Below are 19,215 nucleotides of genomic sequence, written 5' to 3'. Positions count from 1 at the left end.
CCTTATAGCAAAGAGGCTGAAAGACAGGAGGCCAATAAAGTAACATTGAATATCCCAGCTATGTAGTGTGTAATTACAAACCAACGTGATAACAAAAAAAGTCCTGTACTTCTACATCTGTAATTGTTAAGCTCATTAAAAAAGACTTGACAACCTCCCCCTGCTCTCCTGCTGGAAAGTAAAATAGCAAAAATATGATGCCAGCAAAAATTTTTTCAGCAGTTTTGGGTTAATTCCAGAATATAATGCAATTATAATGTCAAAAAATGAACAGAAAGAACAGAAAGTAAGTGCATACTGAAACTACTGTGATCAGCACAGATGTATTTTCTCACTCTACCCTTGATCTTTGCTGGAACAGGAGCTGCCTACATCTGCTGCAGCTAAGGGTTAGCCTGTTTCATGGAAAGAATGCCAAATCTGCTTGATTTTACAGTGTCTTTTACAGACTCACCATTTGGGAGTTCCTTGACTTTTATGTATACTCACCCATCTAACCTTGGGGGTTTTTTTATCTGGCAGTAATTATACTCAAAGAAAAAACTTCTCTTTGAACCCTGCAAATCCCTTCCACCTACAGCCTCTCCGCAATGCCCTGTTGCTGTCACATGTGAACGAGCATGCTGCATTAGAGCACTGGTCTATCAGGTCAATATTCCCTCTCCGAGAATGGTAATGCGAGAGGTGTCTTAGCAAGAACAAGTGACCCTGGCATTTTTTGCTCCCATTCTCCTCCTCTTTCCGCAATATCTAAAGTTATTGTATTAAGAGGATTAGAGGGTATGGTACTTCTTTACCTGCACTTTCAGTATTAATTTATGTCCTACTCTTGTGATCACCATCTATTCCATGACATGTCAGAATGAAGCACGCTGGAGTTCTCAGGGGAAAATCTTCTGTTTCCTATAATGTATGCAGCCATGGGACCGGGTGCAGAGTAGGCATGTTTTTTTCATTGACTGCGATTACTGCTCTGCCAACCTGATCCTGTTGTCAGGAGTCCATGGATCCAACCAATCTGGAATGGCATGAGGTACCATCAGGCAGCAGAAACTCTGTGTTAGTAAAGATTTTGGCAACGTTGAACTGGACTTAAATACTGATCTTAATTCTAAATATAAACTCTATTACAGCTGATAACCCTATTATAGGCAATACTATTAAGATACACAAAGGTAAATTGGCTTAAGCTAGCAATAGAGCAAGCAAGTTATCACAAAGGCTGCTTATTTCAACAGCATTAACTAATCCCTTTTCATATAAAGGCTCTTGATCAGGTTAATTAAAGTATTAACACAATCTTCTTATGTTGTTGTTTTTTTTGGTTTTTTTTTTTTTATGTGACTTGTCAGTTTAAATCAACTGTGACCTGAAAATACACAAATCATTAGAATACAGTACAACCATTTTTGTTTCAGCAGAAATGAATAGTATATATACAGTAATCTATTTGGCAGCTTTCTGATGTGCAGGAATTATTTAACAAACACTCCCAGTCTGAGGAGTCTGCTGACCATATGATCAGCAGATGATCATATGACATAAATCAGAGCTGTACTTATTTTAAGTTGGCCCAGGATCTGGATACGAATTAGTCTGGGCAGGGTTCAGTTTCAGAGTCAGTCCAAGATACATTTTTTTTGTTAGGACTTGATACTATTCAATCTCAACTGATCACAAATAATTTTTGCATCTTGAAGAGTTTATATCAACTTAAAACTTTTGTTTACCTCTGTAGTTCTTATCAATTCTTTCAGGTGGCATCCTGACCAGCATCAGTCCTGTGAAGTCCTAAAAGTTGAATCTGAACAGTCTTACTGAAGTAGAAAATATGTTTGTATTTTAGCTTGTCACTTTTGGCAGTCTTTAATTCTATAATAATTAGAATATGTTTCATTTAGGCTTGTACTGTCAGCTAATTGGAACCTTGTTTGAATTATTCATACCTCTTGATTCTTCTGTTTCTTTGGAATTACAGTGGGAGTGTACCAATGACTTTTCCCTCTAGGGAAAAAAATACCACAAGAATTTTCTTTGTCGCAGGGTTTCCACACTTGAGAGCTGAGACCTATTTGCATGTGAAATAAGTAATAGTTCATGAAGTTAGATAGATATAATTTTGTGTATTCTAACTGCATACAGAACTAGCTAACCAGCATCCCAGTCTAGTTGGCTGTTTTGCCTATCACTCACAGATTTTCTCAGTAATTCCTCCCAATAATAACTTTAAATTAGCATTTTTTTCTAAAATCTCTCAGTTCATAGACAGATCATCAGCAACATTCCACAGTAAACATATGGGCAAGTGTGTCTTCACAGTTATTGTATATACAAGGCTTCTCTTTGGATTTCTTAGCATAAACAATTTTGAAAGATTTATGTTGTTACATTGTATAAATTAATGTATTTGAAGTTATGTGCCCCCTCCAAAGTCCAGTAAATGCTTATTTTTCAAGTAGTGCTGGCTGTATTTTGGAACTTGAAAACACTTGGATAACTATTTAAAGCATTGTTTCCTCCTATACTTCACACTTCAGTGGCTACAACTGTAAGTGAAGTGACAACAAGCAATATGTGCTTGTTCAGGCCTCATTTTATAGGCTTAAGCACTTCTGATGTTTCTATTATATCATTTGGCTATGAATTCAAGAAAAAATCCCGGCCTTATTGAATTTAAGATCAGATGTCCCATTGCTTTCTGTGGTTTCAGGTGCTTTTATTTTCCTTGACTGAGAATCTAGACACAAGATATTGTGAAATGTGGAAAACATTTCATATGGTTATGAGCATATACCAAAGAGATAGGCAACTGTGTAGGCTATTTAAAAGCATGGTATGAAAACATATACAGCATGACCTAATAATTTCTTGTATATTACGCTAAACATGGTATAAAATACAATGCTCAAGTACACTAGAAAAAGTGAAAGTCTGAATTTGAGTCTTTCTTTAGGGCTTAGGTCAATTTGAGTCAGTAAAATGAAGACTAAACATAAAGGAAAATCAGCGACTTATGTTCTCTCCTGCATAAAGTTTCCCAAGGACTTTAGGTTTCAGATGGAGAACCAGACACATTAGATCTACAGAAATCTTTGGGCTGATATGAAATGCCCCATATTTACCTGTTTACTTACCTTTTAAAGGATTCATCCCATCACTGGTTGTAATTGCCCTTACTTCTAAAAGCTACTTTTTTTGATGAGCTAAATGAAGTTGTTATATACTAAACAGTGGTGAAAGAGAGAACTGGAATGTTTTCAAAGGTTTGAACCTAGTAAATGAACACTCTGTTGTAGACTGTCTTTTGTCCTAATGGAGAAAAACTTATCTTCTTAAAGAAGCGTGCATTTTCAGATCGCGCTCCACTTTTCAGAGTTGCCAAGTTCCATAAATATTTAGATGTTGGTACCTTGCTGACTACCAAGTATTGCATAAAGAAAAAAAGTTTGTTGACAGGCTCACTAAAGTGATGCATTGCTTTAAAAACCACTGTGTTTAAAACAGTCTCTTTTATCATTGCCTTAAAGAATGTCCTCCCAGGGTAGTATTTATCTTCAATTTTGTGTTCTTAGTGCATATGTAGGGCTCTTTCACTGTGTCAGTGGCCACAGGCCTGCACAGATGAGAGTGCTGAAGTAGGGAGTTACTCTGAGACTCTGGAAGAGAACTTTTGCCTAGTCTTTTCTTTTGATCCATGCCACTGTGGAGTTATATTCTAGCTTTCTAAGAAATCCATGCAAGATATTGAAATACTTCATGATTTTCTGAATCCAAATCCAGGGGTCTATTCAGGATCAAATCCAGCACTATGTTCCAATCAAAAATCCTACACTTTCTTCTCACAATTTCTATTATAGCAGCACAAAAGCACTTCAGAAATTACCATTTTGTATTTTGTGCTTTACAGTGTCTGCTGTAGAGACTACTGTAGAGAGATGGCTAGAGCAAATGCAGACAAGACACAGAAGGAAGAGTGTGTAAGAAAGGAAGAGAAGCAAGATCACATCATGATTTAGATGAACAGAATAAAATTTTGCTTTTTTCTTTTTACTTCTGTCGTTTTTTGGGTGTTTGTGGATAGCGGGGTTTTTTTGTTTTTATATTAAAATGACCAGCAGATGTCATAATGATCTGTTTGGTCATCTAAAAATTATATTTAGGTTTAAAGCTTTTATTTAGAATAATTTGTTTGTTAACTTATGTACAAACAGAAAAAAACACCACACAAATTGTATTTGGTGTTACAGAGATTACCTAACACTCACCCCAAGTCTTCCAAGTACCAAGTCAGGGGCTAGGTGAAAAACCTGCAACACAAATTGTCACTTTCATGTTCTGACAGGACTGATAATATGTACCAAAAGGGATCTATTTCCCACTGTAGCATTTTCTTAAAAACAATACACACCCCAGCTCATATTCTGACCTCAACAGTGACCTCATACATTCTTTTATCAGCAGGTCAGTACATAAGGCTGTTGAATTCTCCAAGTATTTGGGAAGTTAATTTGTTTTCGCATTTCTGGGTTTACTGGTAATATTTCGTGTTTGGAGTGCATGTTGGAAGAATTTGATGTACATGTTCCTTAATATCTGTTGGAAAAGGAAGTGGAAGGTATTTTACTTTTAAATAATACCATCATCCTTTCCTCAAAAAATAACTAAAAATTAAGTAACTCCAACATAATTTCCTAAAAATTTTTGCCTGGGAGGCCTTCTACATACCAGTAGTTATTATTCTCTAAGGTAAAATTCTCCCCAAATGCCTCCAGTAAATCAGTTTTTAATTTGCATATATGGTCTCCTATTGCAAAGTCAATGCTTAGTTTGGGACAGTTTTTTGGACTGATATTACATGGTTCACCGACTGTTATTTTTATTAAATGCTCTTTCAATTATTCTATTGCAAGTAATGAGTGTTAGAAAAAAGTTAAGCCAAATGTGTGTGCGTGTCAGTGTATTCTGCTTAACACTCTGAAATGCATTATAATTTCCATAGAAAAATGGAATATGTGCCTTGCATCTGGGTGAGGTAACAGGCCACGTGCAACAGCAAGTCAGCAGAACAGACTTAATATCTCCCAGCAGGACTGCTAACACCTGTTTTAGCTGGGTGGGTTTTCAGATTTAACCACCCACAGAAACCTGACATTGCCTTCCAGTATAGCTATAAAAATTATTGCGGTAAGCTGTCATGTTAGGAGCTTGTGGGAAATTATCAGAACATAAATAATGTGATTTTTAAGTCTCTGCTCTCCTTTGTACTTTTATAAGTTTTACTGGAGAGTTTCTTTATCTCCCGATTTTCCCTTTCTTCAAATTTATCCCATTTCTAAAAGGTGGACTGAGAATTTGTGGCAAATTTCACTGAATCTCAGTAGTCTTTGGTCAAGGAAAGAGTGCAACATGCAGCCTGCTATACCAGCATCTTGCACAGAGACTGCAAACTTGAAACCAAAGAGCTTCCTCAGTTACATCCCTACTCTGGGCCACATTTATTCTCATTGCATTTACTTGAGGATTTGGAAGAATTTGGGTATATTCTCTTCTCTTCAAAGTGTCCTTATTAAGTAGTAAAAAATATTTTTTAGTATGCAATAATATTATGTACAGTTTCTTCACAAGGAATTTTGATGGAAATATAAGGCTTTCAGACAGTCTTGCTCAATAATAAAAATCTTTTAGTATTAATTTAATATGAACACATATATATGTTAATAAGCATACCCAACTTTAAATATGCAAGAGACAAGAAAGCAGATGGCTTGCTTTCAGATGTGTTAAACTAGTTTAACCTGTGCAGTATAAAAAGAAACCAGTCTGCTTATTATAGTTCCAACTATAATACTTGTAAAATGAGCCCTTATGAATTTATTTCACATTGTTCCCTTTGAAAGTCTTTAACCCTACTCTTTTGTTCTAGCTATAATAGAGATAATTTTGAGAAAAAAAGTTTTCTGCAGCAGGATTCTTCCTTCTGGAATACCTATTGTGGATAACATAGAGCAATACAGTGTAGTGAAAATACTGCAACAATTTTGTAAGTAAAATTCTGTGACAGCTTTTCACAGAAAACAGGTAGATCAACAACAGTGCCAAATTGAAAGGAGCACATGGCATAGAGGATGTTTCTTATAATGATTGGAGTTACTGGTTGGTACTTTTACAAATAATTACAATATATCTTACCATATGTTATAAGAAATAAATCCTAATTGCTTACTTTTTATGGATTAGATACATTTTGTCTCACAGAATATGTACAATTATAAAGGCATTAGGGATTTATTACCCTTTGTGGGGTCAGATGTGCTGAACATCTGTTTTCAAGTGAAGAACAGGGGGTTCTCATTATTGAATGCTGTTTCAGTGATCATTTAAGAATCACCTAGACTCTCAGTGTTGAATGTGTGGCATTCAGAGAATAAATAGGCAGGGATATAAAGACACTGGACTAGGTAATCCATTTTGGTATACCAGTTTTAATCTGAAAAGATGCTTTTGACTTCCTTGGTGTAAGCCAGCTATCAAAAATGAGCATTTGGGACTAATACTCAGCCTGACAACATCATAGTACATATAGGTATGTACAATGCAATCATGATAGCAAGTAGAATAGCAGGCAGTGTTAGTCAGTTATCACTTATGGAGAAAGTTCATGAGTTGTTTGATTTTTATTTTTTGGTGAAGGAAGTATTGGACCTATACCTATTTTGTAAATAGTGAAAAAAGCTGAATATACACCTTCCTGGTTTATGAAATCTGTCTTTGTTAAATAATCTTAGTGATAAAACTGAGGATAAAAACATATGTCAGTATAGAACTGCAAACATTTTTTATGTCTCTATCTTGTAGCTTTCTAGCCCTTTGCTTTAAGGAGAGGCAAAACAGGAATACAAACTAGTGAAACCAGCTGGGAAGAAAACCCATAAGGAACAAAGTTACAAGGCAAACCAAAAATCTGGGTGTTTCCCACACCACAAGTGAGTTGTCAACAAGTCACAATGTGTGCTATGGATGAGTCAATTAAGAACAGAAAGTGAAATAAATTTGTCCTTCTCAAGCTCTGAGAACAGCTTTAGGCGTATCAGGTTGTGCAAGACTATACATTTGGCAAAAAAATAGACCTTTTTATGTAGTCTCTGTGTGTGTGAGGTTTAAACACGTATCTGTGAGAGTGTACGTGGCCAGTTCTCATACTGTTCTCTGTTAGGCGAGGGAAGATCAGAGTTTAGGCCATCCTGCCTTGAAATATTTTCCAGTTTCTTCCGAAGTATTCTATATAGGCTATCATGGACAATTTTATGCTCTCACCAGCTCCAACATGTGCACCAAAAATGCTGTTAACCACACATGAAGGCATCTCAGTTGCTTGCCCGAATCTCTGTTGTTTTTAGAGCCTGCGATTAAGACCAGATCACTGGCACTTCACCTACCACTAAGCAAGTAACCAGAACTGAAAAGCTAGTGTGTCTCCTTCCATGCTCTGTTCATGAAAAGTCAGAAAACAAATAGCATCTGCTCTTACATTTTTCTTTTTCTTCATTTTATGTAGCATGTGTACTCTGAGTATTTAGAGTCCAGGATGCTACCTGTAAGGCCTGAATTTTATTTTCATTTGATTTTGATTCTACTAATGCTACAGAAATTGAATGAGAATGAGCTGTGTAATAACAATAAATTATCTTCTGATTCTGCATTCATTTAAATCCATTGACTTGCACAAATTTCGTTAGTGATGAATATCCATGGGAAAGAAAGAGTCAAATACAGGTCTCTTAACTCAGGTTAATTTTTTGGGGAATTTAGGAAGAAATCTTGCTGATAAAGTGTATTTGAAATATGATTACTGTGACACAGAATATCTCATGCCATAATACTAATCTCAAAGGAGTAATATTTAATATTGGTATTGGGAAAAAAAAGTAATGAATACTGAAGAGTTTTATGGAGATTCAGTGCTCTGGAAGGTGAGTATATATGGGCTTCTGTGGCAGACTATTTCCATTAATGTCCCTAATCAGCCATCAGCGACATTAGAAAACTTCTACAGAGCAAATCCTTTGACAAATTTTATCTGGAGCTTTGGGTCATGAATCACAATGTCAAAACACACACAGAGCTACAGAAGATAGTGCTGAATGATGTGCTAACAGAAATTACTGTTTTACTTTTGCTGCAAAAATAATCAAGGGTATTTTAGGAGCATAGATGTATAGAAACACTCTTTGTGACATATTTATAAAGCTGTCCCATTCTTCAGCAGGAGGAATCCAGCTCCAAGTAGACAAATAACAGCTAACTTGTGTATGTGTCTGTATGTTCTTGTAAACTATATTGTAATAAACTTACCAAGAGAGAGTTAGTCTAACCAAGATATTTTTCAGAGCTTAAAAATTCAGAAAAACATATTGCTCTATTAGTCGTTATTACTTGTCTTCTGGGCATCTCACATTTAAATTTATGTTTGGAAGTGAAGAAAGTGTTGTCTGCCAGACAAAAGAGATGAAATCTAATGTTGGTAACAACAAAAATAATTATCATGAATATTCTATATGTTGAGTCACTGGTGAGTACAATCCCACGAATGAGCTCTTCCTGTAAGTCTGCTAACTGCTAACAGTCTACTACTGTTTATCTGCATGCAAGTCCCACAGTCTGGTTTAGTGATTTATTTCTGTCAGTAAAATTTCAAAGAGCTTCCAATCAAAAGCAGATTACCCGCAAGTTCACAATGTTACAGCAGATTTGCAGTGTATGCATATAATGTATTAATATTATCAGAGTTGTGATACTGATGCTTATTTGTATGTCACTGTTTGGACTATAACCCTAGAAAAAGTGCATGTAGAAAACTTGGAGTTCACTAGTATTTATGGTTGAAATATTTCAGGTGCTTTTTTTATAATGCTGTGTGTATGAACAATAATAAAAGGATTTGATTTATGAAAGAAGCTTAATATACTGTAAGCATAACACAGTAGGCTCAATATAAAAAGCATCAAATCATGTTATCTACCTGATGATGCCAATAAATCATAATTCCCAAATTATCATCCTCTTATCTGAGTTTATTTGCACCCATGATGCTGGAACTACCTTTCAGAATTTGATGTATTATTCTTGAGTTTTGATAAGAAAGTGATTAGATTATATTATCAGAAGAGGTTTTTTACCTCTGAAAAGCAATCTCATGTAGTATTGCTTGAGTGTCAACATGACTAATTGAATAGCTAAGTGGACAACTATCTACATGGTAATGAAGGTTTACTATATCATTAATTATTTATCCCATTTATAGGTTTTAAGATTTTTAATGTGGCAAATCTGCTACTCAATGTACTGCATTTCTTCCACTCTTTTGAACCTTTAGCATTAACTAAGTGCCTTGGAACAAAAATTTAGGGTATTTACAGTGATGGAGTGCTGTTGAGCATGTCTGATCTTGACATCTACCTGTAGAAGCAAATTTGCAAATCTGAGTCACCTTCTGTGTCTTGATAGGTAAGATTTGGAGTCAATCTGTATATCCTGAATTCTGTGCTGCAGTTACCTATGTCTTTTGCTACAACACTTTGTAATTCTGATTAGACTATTCACTCTAATGAGGAACATCATCTCTGTTATAAAGTGGTGCTTTTTTGCAAGCAAAATTCACTCCAAAATTGTGGGCATATGTAAGATACAAAATTTGTCAGGTGTCTATGTTAAGTGTTACACTGCAAAATCTTCACCCCTTGATATATAAGCAGGTAGAGTTCTGCATGTGCAGTGTCAGCTCTAAGAAGAGTTTACCCCAGTGTATAATAACCCCACCACTAACTACTTAAATAAACATGGACTTCAGGGATTCATACCACTCTTGATTGAAACAGTATTGAGGAGTGGAAGCTGCTTGAAATCTCTTAGAACTGTTGTAATTGTAAAATTACTCTCATCTGTTAGTAAGTTTGAATAAAAAGTATTGGGGGCTGCTAGGGTTTGAGTTCAAAGAATAACTGTGGTTTGCCAAGGCAAGAAGTAGGTAATTAAAGCAATGTTTAGAGACACACTGAAAGCTGCAAAGTGAGACAGCATTAAGGCTAACATTTTCTAGGCTGGAGAGGAAAGAAAGTGAAAATAACCCAAGAATGTATTAATGCATGTCTCATTGAATTTCCTAGCAGTTCCTGAGAGTGGTATAGTAACTACAGTTATTATCAGAAAACTGATTGTAAGAGTCGTATTCTGACATTTTCAGTGTATTATGTGGCTGACAGTTGCCACACCAAAGTTGCTCAATTCACAAGTCAAAACAAGACTTTATTATAAGGCTAACAGTGCAACCACAGTCTATTGTCTGAAAGTTGGCCACTGCTATTACTTCATACAACACCACCAAGAGGGATGACTTTGGACCTAGGGCTTCTGTTACAGTTCTCTTGGTGAACTAGGAAGGAAAACAGAATTTGCTTTGTAGTTCTGCAGTATATTGAGTCATTGGTGTTAATGGTAATGACTAGTTTTGTCTGAGAGTTTAAGACATGTGACTTCAAAGACACATTCTGTTTATCACCTTAAATGTATATTAAGTTTTATGTATTAGGCTTACTATTTACTAAATATTCTGTATTGCAGATAGATATTGAGAAGTTTTCACAGCACACGAGGGCTTAAATATTCTTTAATAAATTAGGTTTTGTTTATAGCTATAGTCTCCTGAACTGCTGCAGAAGACACATGCCCATTGTGAAAAATGTCTTGGTTACACTAGGAGGTCTGCTAGGAAATATTGTTTTGGTTATTTAGAGATGGATGCCACTGACGTCAGATTTTATTTTTTTTTTTCCCTTTGGCTTTCAGTACTTTGTGTAGAGCAAAATTTCCCATCTTTGAAGTAGCTGATTCTGCATTATGGTTGATTTGAGAGTTCAAAGAGACATTCAGTTATACAGCTAATATCCAAACAAATCTTCATTTCTTTTAAATTCTTCAGGACAGGAAAATTTCCATTCAAATTGCTTTCTTATGTAGTTGACGTTGTTTAAAGGTCGCGTAGAAATATTCTCATCATGTGCATTATTTTCACAACTGATGAAGGGGTGTAGTTGGAGGTCGGGGCCAAGCCAGCCCAGTGCCTTGCTGTTGCCATCAGGAGTGACACCATCTACCTGTCCCTCCCTCCCACCACACCTTTCCTGTCCCAGACCTTGCCTTACTCAGGCTGGGATGCGCCCTCCCCTGTGCTCTTGTGCTCATCTGACTGCATGGGAAACTGGAGTGACTAAAATACATTTGCCTTTTTTGCTGGAGAGTTTGTCTGCATGGAGCTAGGTCCTGATGCACTCAGAGAAGCACTGAAGCCCAGCAGAGGCAGCAGCAGCAGGGCCCTGCACCTGGGAGATAGAGGAGGTGAGGAAGAAGCAGGTCTTCCGATTTTAGCTGCAGCCGGCTTTCAGCTGACTTAGCTGTGTCATGTCTTTACACCTTACAAAGTGACCTGGTTTATTTGTTTTTTTTTCATGGTGTAAAACTGCATAAATGTTTAAGAAAATGACAGAGTTAAAGCCTGAGTTTCTGCATTTACTGTGCTGTCCCAGAGTTGTAGTAACCCCATTGAGTTTAGGATTGTTATTCCACATTCACAGCGGTGCAAACTGATTTATGAAAGCTTTGTGGTAAACCCCATTTTTGGAGTAACTTTAGTTAGTGTTAGGTGCAGAGTTTAGGTTTGGGGCTTTTTTAAAAATTGATTCAGGAGAGAGATTATTTATCATTCACTATAAATGGTAGCATGTCCTTGAAAACAAGTGTTTGAAAAGACTTTTTTAAAAGACTTTTTACTAAAGCTTTGGAGTTTATTGTTCTTAAAAAGCACATCTCTCAAAATTTTGCAAGTGCTTATAAGTTTCAAAGTACTACCTGTGGATCAAGGTAGTCTGTGTGAGCTCATAATATATACTTCTAGGATTAGTAGTAAAAAGTGTATTTATATTCCTGTTAGCAAATAGCAGTTTCTGAGAATAATGGCTCTACTACAGTCATAGAAAGATGACAGTAATAAGGCCCTCCTCCTAGGCTAAAAAAGATCCTTCAAGGATAAAGTAGATTTTGTTCAAGCAATGAATTTACTCCTCATGTTTTGAAGATTGAAAAGTCTTGGTATGAGGTATTGTAAAATGTGTAAATATTCTAATAAAATTAACTGCATGGACTTGATCTACTGAGAGCTTATGTTTTTGATGTTGAGTATTCTTTTTTTTTTTTTAACATTCTCCAATGGAAATAGGTATTTAAAATACACTTTTAAACATTTTGTTTTATTTTTCTATTCCTAATTGGCTTAAATAAATCCACCAAACTAAAAATGTATTTAAAATCAAGTCTGTTGAAGGCATTTGACATGGGACACCTCTCTATACATAATTTTTCTGGTTTTTTTCTGTTTTTATAGCTGCATATTTCTATATAAACCTGTTAGTTAAAAGATTCTACATGTGTATCTGGATATTTACTTCACTGATCCTGGGAGGGCTAGGGGAGCCATATGGGGATGGTGACTCAAGAGTACCTTTTGGAAAACCTGGCTCCTTATTGCTATTGCTATTACTGCCTATTACTAATTACTGTTAGAAATAGACACACAAAGGGAGTTAAACTGATTCTCTCATTACATGGTTTAGAGGCAGAAGTTTTATCCTTTTATTGATCTACATTTAGGCTACAGGTTCTTCTCTTATCTAAAGCTCTTTGTGATAACTGTAGATTGCTTCTAAACCACCAACAGAAGCCAGCACCATGTCCTTCATTAAGCAAGCACCCTTCCAAGAAACATAAATGTTAAATAAATTAAAATAATTTAGCAAAATATTTGAAGGAAAAAATTAGAGAATAAACTGCTGTGACATAATTTTCACAAAATTCTACATCATCCAAAGGAAATACCTTTGCTAATACATGTTGGAGGTTTTTGCTTACATTTTTTAGTTAACAGTCACCCACATCTCCAGACATATACTCAATGTCTCATTCTCTATGGATGCTTTCATTGCTACTTTTTTTTGGCGTATAAAATCCAGTTTTATGTTAAGTAGGTGGGTTGCTGATTTGCCAGCATGCCATTCTGGATCAGGCATTTGTTAATTGTTTTTATGCACCAAAATAGACAATGAAAGCTTTGTAACAATTCCCCAATTAGCAGTAATCATTCTTGTTAAACTTTTATAAAGAGCTGTAGTATGCGATGAATGTAAAGTATTCATTCCTGAGCTGTTTCTTTTTTTTTTTTTTCTTTCCCCTCCATTTCTACATTTTGTCAAATAGTCTTATGCTATTTGTTATTTCTGTTCATATTGCAGATTGAGAATGTTGATGTCTGCCTTAGCTTTCTGGCAGCCAGAGGCGTAAATGTCCAAGGTCTTTCTGCAGAAGGTAAGAGAAACAGATCATCAGAACAAATAATAGGATTTTTTTTCTGAAAACTAATTTTCTTAACACAAATTATTTGCACCGAAATATCAAACTCCAGCTGACTTGAACAGCATGAAAATATAGATTAGTGATAGCAAATGAGAGAGGTTTAGACTTCCTCTTAATTTTCCCTTAAAATTGAACCAAGAAACTGTATGAAGCCTGAGACAATGTTTTAAAATAATTTTTTCAGTAGTATTAATCTTTTCATATTACCTCCACAGTATTTTATAGGTACAGGGTTTGCCAAGCATACTTTTAAACTTGCTTATATATGGGATTCAAAACAATAAAAATTAGTATGAGAATCTTGCTCAGTTAAGTAAACCCAGGAAAGACTATTTGTTTAAGCAAATTTAGTAGTAGTAGTAATGCTGTCAGGATGAGTCTGAAAATTCTTGTATTCCTTTGATGTCACGTATTAAGTGGAAGAGTGAATGGTCTTGCTGTATACATTATAGCCATTTTTGCTCTATTAGTCACCTCAGGTGAAGTTAATAAATATATTAAATCAAAACCATTAAAGTACCAGTTGTCTTAATTAGTATGTAATATTTGCCTTATGAATGTAAAATTAAGTCAGGTGGATACAGGAAAAATACATTTTTTCCAGAAATGGTAATTTCAGATAAATTTTAGATGATATCCAGAGGGGAAAAAAAAAAAAAAAAAAAAGAAAAAAGAAAAGAATGCTATTGTTTTATTTTAGAATTATCTCAGAATTGTTATCTTTCCCATTTCCACATTTCTAGTACCTTAGCAGAAGTGTAACAGTGTAACACGGACACGATATGTACTATCCTCTCACTTTTTGATTGTCTACTTATGGAAAGCTTCTTAACTGATTTAAAAGAACATCTGTATGTACTGTAGATATGTTGAATCATGAAAACATTTACATTTTATCATTATCTCAAAGCTGATTAGAACTTGACATTTTTAGGGCAGCCTATTTTTACTTGTGTATGAAATACAATCAAATGGGTGGATAACATGGATTTATTTCATGAGAATACTCTTCATTGTTTAACACCATGACACAGATCATGATACTAATTTTCTGTACTTTTAAAAATGAAAATCTGAGTGCATTCATACTTTTGTTTTGTGCTGGAAAACAATTTTTTATAAGATTATATGCTTTAACTGCATAACATTACGTTAAAATACTACTAAAAGCAATACTATGTAGTGTTAAATGCAAGGACTGTTTTTTTTTAAACTTTCATTAATCTTTAAAGAATAATTTTAATAAGGTGGACCTTGAGTTCTGAACTAAGATTAAAACTAGTTTTGCTGTTTTACAGTTAATCATGAATCTGCTGTAAATCTGCTAACATGTTTGTAATGATATTAGTTCAAAGTGTCACAGAAGTGTGATTTACTTAAATACACCATTTTTAGTTTGTACAATCCTAAATATTAAAATTTCTCTTGAGGAGAAGAAATTGGGAAAAAAAGGCTTTTTTTAATCATGAAATTGTCAAGTTACTTCATAATGTTTTGTCAGCATGTTTATATTTAAAATCAATTAAATTTAGAAACCATAAGTCTGTTTCTTGTAATAGGCTTTGGTAGATATGTCTTGTTACTACTGGATCATTTATTAATAACTAGTCAGCTTCTGGAACAGTAAACCATGAGCTTAACAAGGATTGAAGCTTTTCCCACCTCATTTTGACACTTGAGCAAAGATATCAGGAACAGAATTTATTTTCAGATCTTCACTGCAGAATCTCTACTGGAGAACCCAAATGATAAATAACAAGCCAGTTGCTACAAACAAAAACACTTCCCTCCTCTTCCCTGCAAGTGTTTAGTACATATTAGAAGTTTCTGGATTTTTTCTGTTTAAGATAAATCTTCCAACTTTGAATCATTTAAAATTAGGAAATAGAAAGAAGTTCAAACCTGATAGCATTCTTCTTTAGAAATAGTAAAAAATAAGATTTGATACAGAGCAAAATTTTAAGATAAAAAATGATGAGTGGCGTTTAACAAAGAGTTCTTTTCCGGAGTATTAAGTGATACAAAGTCATAAGAATACTTAAACCAGTATCATGTACAGAAAATCTTTTAGAATCAGATGGGTAGTTGTGTGGTTTTGCTGGGGTTTTTTTAAAGATCATATTAAATATAATTTTTCTGTTCCTTGATAATGATCTTCCTTGAAACCATTGTGACTGCAAAAGTCATTGTTGCTTAAAAAGCTTTCTAATTCTGAAAAAGTTCTTCTGTGTATCTCTGGTGTTCTCATGGGAAATCAAAGATCGTGCAGCATCTTCATAAGGAAGATGAGAAAGTGTGGATACTTGGACAAGTTTTTATTTTGCAAAGTATATTCCAGTGTCCAGGATTGTGTTTGCTTTTGAAGAACGGGTTGAGAGCATAAGGGCTTCAATGTTTGCTGGCCTGTTAATGTATGTACTAACATTTCACTTAATCTTATTGAAAGAACATTAGTGCCGTTTAAAGGACATGAATATGACAGTAATTGTTTAAAAATTCTGCTTTAAAAATTACCTCAAAAATGCTGTGTAACACAGCTCAGTATTCAGATTTGCAGGAAAGGCAGAAATATTGCAGTGTTGCATGTTAGGTTACAAGGCTATAGGCCTAATGAAAACCTTTCACAAGAAGTTCAATGCCAAAGAAAATTAATAATGAGGTTATGAACAGACCTAAGTGCTGCATATAATTTAATTAAAGCCTCCTGAGGCTTCTTTTTTGACGCAGAGAGATCCTTTATGAGCAAAGAATATTATCCTTTCAAAATCTTCATCTCAGATTGGGGAAAGACTAAGGGGATGGCAGACATCCTCATGGATACTACTGTGGCTCACCAGAATTTCATACTGGTAGCTATTTTATCCTTATGTGAAAGCTGTAGTTTTGAAGTCTTCATTAATCAGTAATAGCAGTGTGAAATAAAAAGCTAGAAAAACATGTGGTTGGAAGGTTCAAAGTCATGAACCTTATGGTCACCTTTTTTAATAGGTGTTTTCCATTAATCTCCTTCTCGCATGTTCTTTGCAAATTCTTGTGAATAGATATGTGCTCATCCACAAGACTGCTGCCATCTCCTCTTTCTGATTTTTCCAGAAGTCTCTGTTTACTCCCAGTGTGTGCAGAAATTGCCCCAAAAGCAAGAAAAGTGATTTAAAGCCATGAGGTAGAAGGGATGTGTACCTAAGTCCAGAGAGAATTCAGATTTTTCTGAATGGACCTCTGCTTACTGAGAATATTTGTACTGTACTGAGGCAGGATTATTTAATTATTTAAGGTTGGGTGTACTTTTCTTTATGACCACGCACATGTGACTCATCATGAGGACATTATGGAGATACATGTTTATTGCAACAATGACACATAAATAAGCAAGATTATAACAAACAATAAAGTATCAGTGATACCTAACATGTTCCTGATATTAAAGATAAATTAAGAGATAGAAACATTTATAACTATAGTTATATACAGAGATGTTTTGGTATAAAACTGTTACAAAACTGAAGTCTAAAACCACAGTGTTTTCACTTCTTTTTCTTTTTTTACTTTTTTTAAATAGAAATAAGGAATGGAAATTTGAAAGCCATTTTAGGGCTCTTTTTCAGTTTGTCTCGGTACAAACAGCAGCAACATCATCAGCAACAGTACTACCAGTCTTTGGTGGAGCTACAACAGCAAGTCCCTTCACCTCCAGCTGAAATCAGCCAGTCCAAAACGCACCAAGATATGCAGTCGAGGTATGTAAAAAGTTAATTTTCTCAGGTGCAAAAGCTTTTTATTTGTCGGTTCAAAAACAACAAGTATTTGCAGAAAAAATAGGTTACTTGAAAAAGACTTAAAAGACTGGCTTTTTCTTTTTTAATCTATTTTTGCAATGAGTCTAGGAAAACATCTCAAGTGTTTGTTTAGTATTAAGCTTGCATTTCTTGGGAGTAAAGCTAGAGTGAGGGCAGGGAACATTCCCAATTAAATTTACATTAAATTTGATTTAATTTTAAGGCATACTTTCACATTATTATTGATTCTACTGTCTATTGCAACATGAGAGCACACCATGAAGTTAGTATACTTGTTATTTCCATGTTTTCCTCATATACCCAGTTTCATATTTAAGCAAACAATGTAAAATGATTAGCAGAAAATGCGGGGAAAAGGCACAATTAATAATTTCATTTGTTATAAACTCTTTACATCCCCACACGTTCTGTTTTTGAATGCCTAATTCTATTTGAATGTTTTTTGAAAGGGAGAAAAACTGGCCTTAGTCTAGTTGTTTCTTTTAAGTGGTTAGTTTATGACTTAGTTTTAGGAAAGCAAAGCACTCAGCAGAATTCCTAATTGCTGAATTATATTACTTTCAGATTGAAGATGAAAACATGTTTTGAGAAGGTAGTTGCTTGCTGACAATGAGAAAAGAAACAGTTTTAACACAGATATCTATTTAAATGGAGAGTATTAGCAACATATACTTTATTGAAGAAGTTAAAAGGAAGCTATTCACATGTAGACTATGTAAAGTGTAGTTTAATGAAGAACTTTACATATTGCTGTGTTGGGTTTAATACTTGCTTGATTTATTATTTGCTTGCTTAAAATTTTTTGTATACTTACTGAACAATTGTGTATCTAGAATGTGATAAATCAGAGACCGAGGATGCATTAAAAGTATCAAACTACAATAATGAAATTTTGGTTATGGAATCCATTCATATCTAAATTAGCCTTTCATGTTAATAGTAAATATATATTATTCAGCTGAGAAAATTTTTCACACTTTAGCTTAATAGAAATCTTTGTCTTGAAACAGGGAACACTGTAAATATATGTTTATAGGAAAACATTGCTGATGGCATTTCATACAAAAATTAAGATACGCTTACATTTGTCTTGAGCATTACAATGTGAAATGCATTTTTTTTTCTCTGCTATTGATAATTAATGTCTTTCAATGCTTCCTCTGTGAAGTTTACTATTAACATTTAATCTAGGGAATTATGATGTGAGGAAGAATCTGACCACTCTCAACATTTTCTGAAGTTGAATTTCTGCTTTCTGAAGGAAATTTAATTCTGCATAAGAAGCAATTATTCAGAGACTATTTGTTTTTCCTATCATAAGAAAGACATTTTGAATGTAGATCTACAAGTATTCACTGCTTTAATCCGTGGAATTAAGGTTTTAACCAGCTTCATGTAAATACCTTTTGTTATTGGTTTTTGTTTATAATTTAGTAAAAGAACTGAAACATTTCTTGCTTTTCTAATTTACCCATGGTGAATTTTTAATAAAAAAAAATACCATGTTCCTTTATACATGACCACGACTGCAAGGAATTCTGCTCATCAAAAAAAGCTTAGAGCAAAGCAGTTGTTTATTATTTGGAAGACAGTGATTGCACAGTAGTCCTTTGTCTGCTCAGAAATGGTAGGCAGAGGGGATGAAGTGTTTATAAAGCTTTCTTTTCATTAAAATTCCCCAAGATCTCATGGTCCTTCATCACCTTTTTGTCTTCTTTTACTTTGTTATAATTAAATATACTACATTGCGAGGAAGGGCAGTCATTCTTTGTCTAGAACCCCAGCATTCATGCCTTTGCAAAGTGACATCTAAAGCTGATTTAACAAAATTTCTACTTTCACCAGTGTGCTTTAGACCTTCTACTTTAATGCCAGGAGTTTAAAATAGTTTCATTATTTGATTAAATTTCTATTCATAACTATGTTTCAGCTGAAAATGTTTCTATGTAAAAAATTATTA

The 19,215-nt window shown here is 34.5% G+C and overlaps 1 protein-coding gene across 2 annotated transcripts in view; it reads left to right on the top strand.

Moving 5' to 3' along the window:
- The window catches only part of NAV3 (neuron navigator 3), a 270,447-nt gene that overhangs the window by 90,930 nt on the left and 160,302 nt on the right, over positions 1-19,215 (top strand). For both annotated transcript variants that reach the window (XM_074902825.1, XM_074902824.1), the window contains exons 4-5: positions 13,338-13,410; positions 17,018-17,195. In XM_074902825.1, the coding sequence (XP_074758926.1) occupies positions 13,338-13,410; positions 17,018-17,195 (251 nt within the window). The remainder of the gene's footprint in view (positions 1-13,337; positions 13,411-17,017; positions 17,196-19,215) is intronic.

Source organism: Athene noctua, chromosome 3 (genome assembly GCF_965140245.1).
Source record: "Athene noctua chromosome 3, bAthNoc1.hap1.1, whole genome shotgun sequence".
Classification (NCBI taxonomy): domain Eukaryota; kingdom Metazoa; phylum Chordata; class Aves; order Strigiformes; family Strigidae; genus Athene; species Athene noctua.
This window is presented reverse-complemented; position numbering and strand designations above follow the sequence as displayed.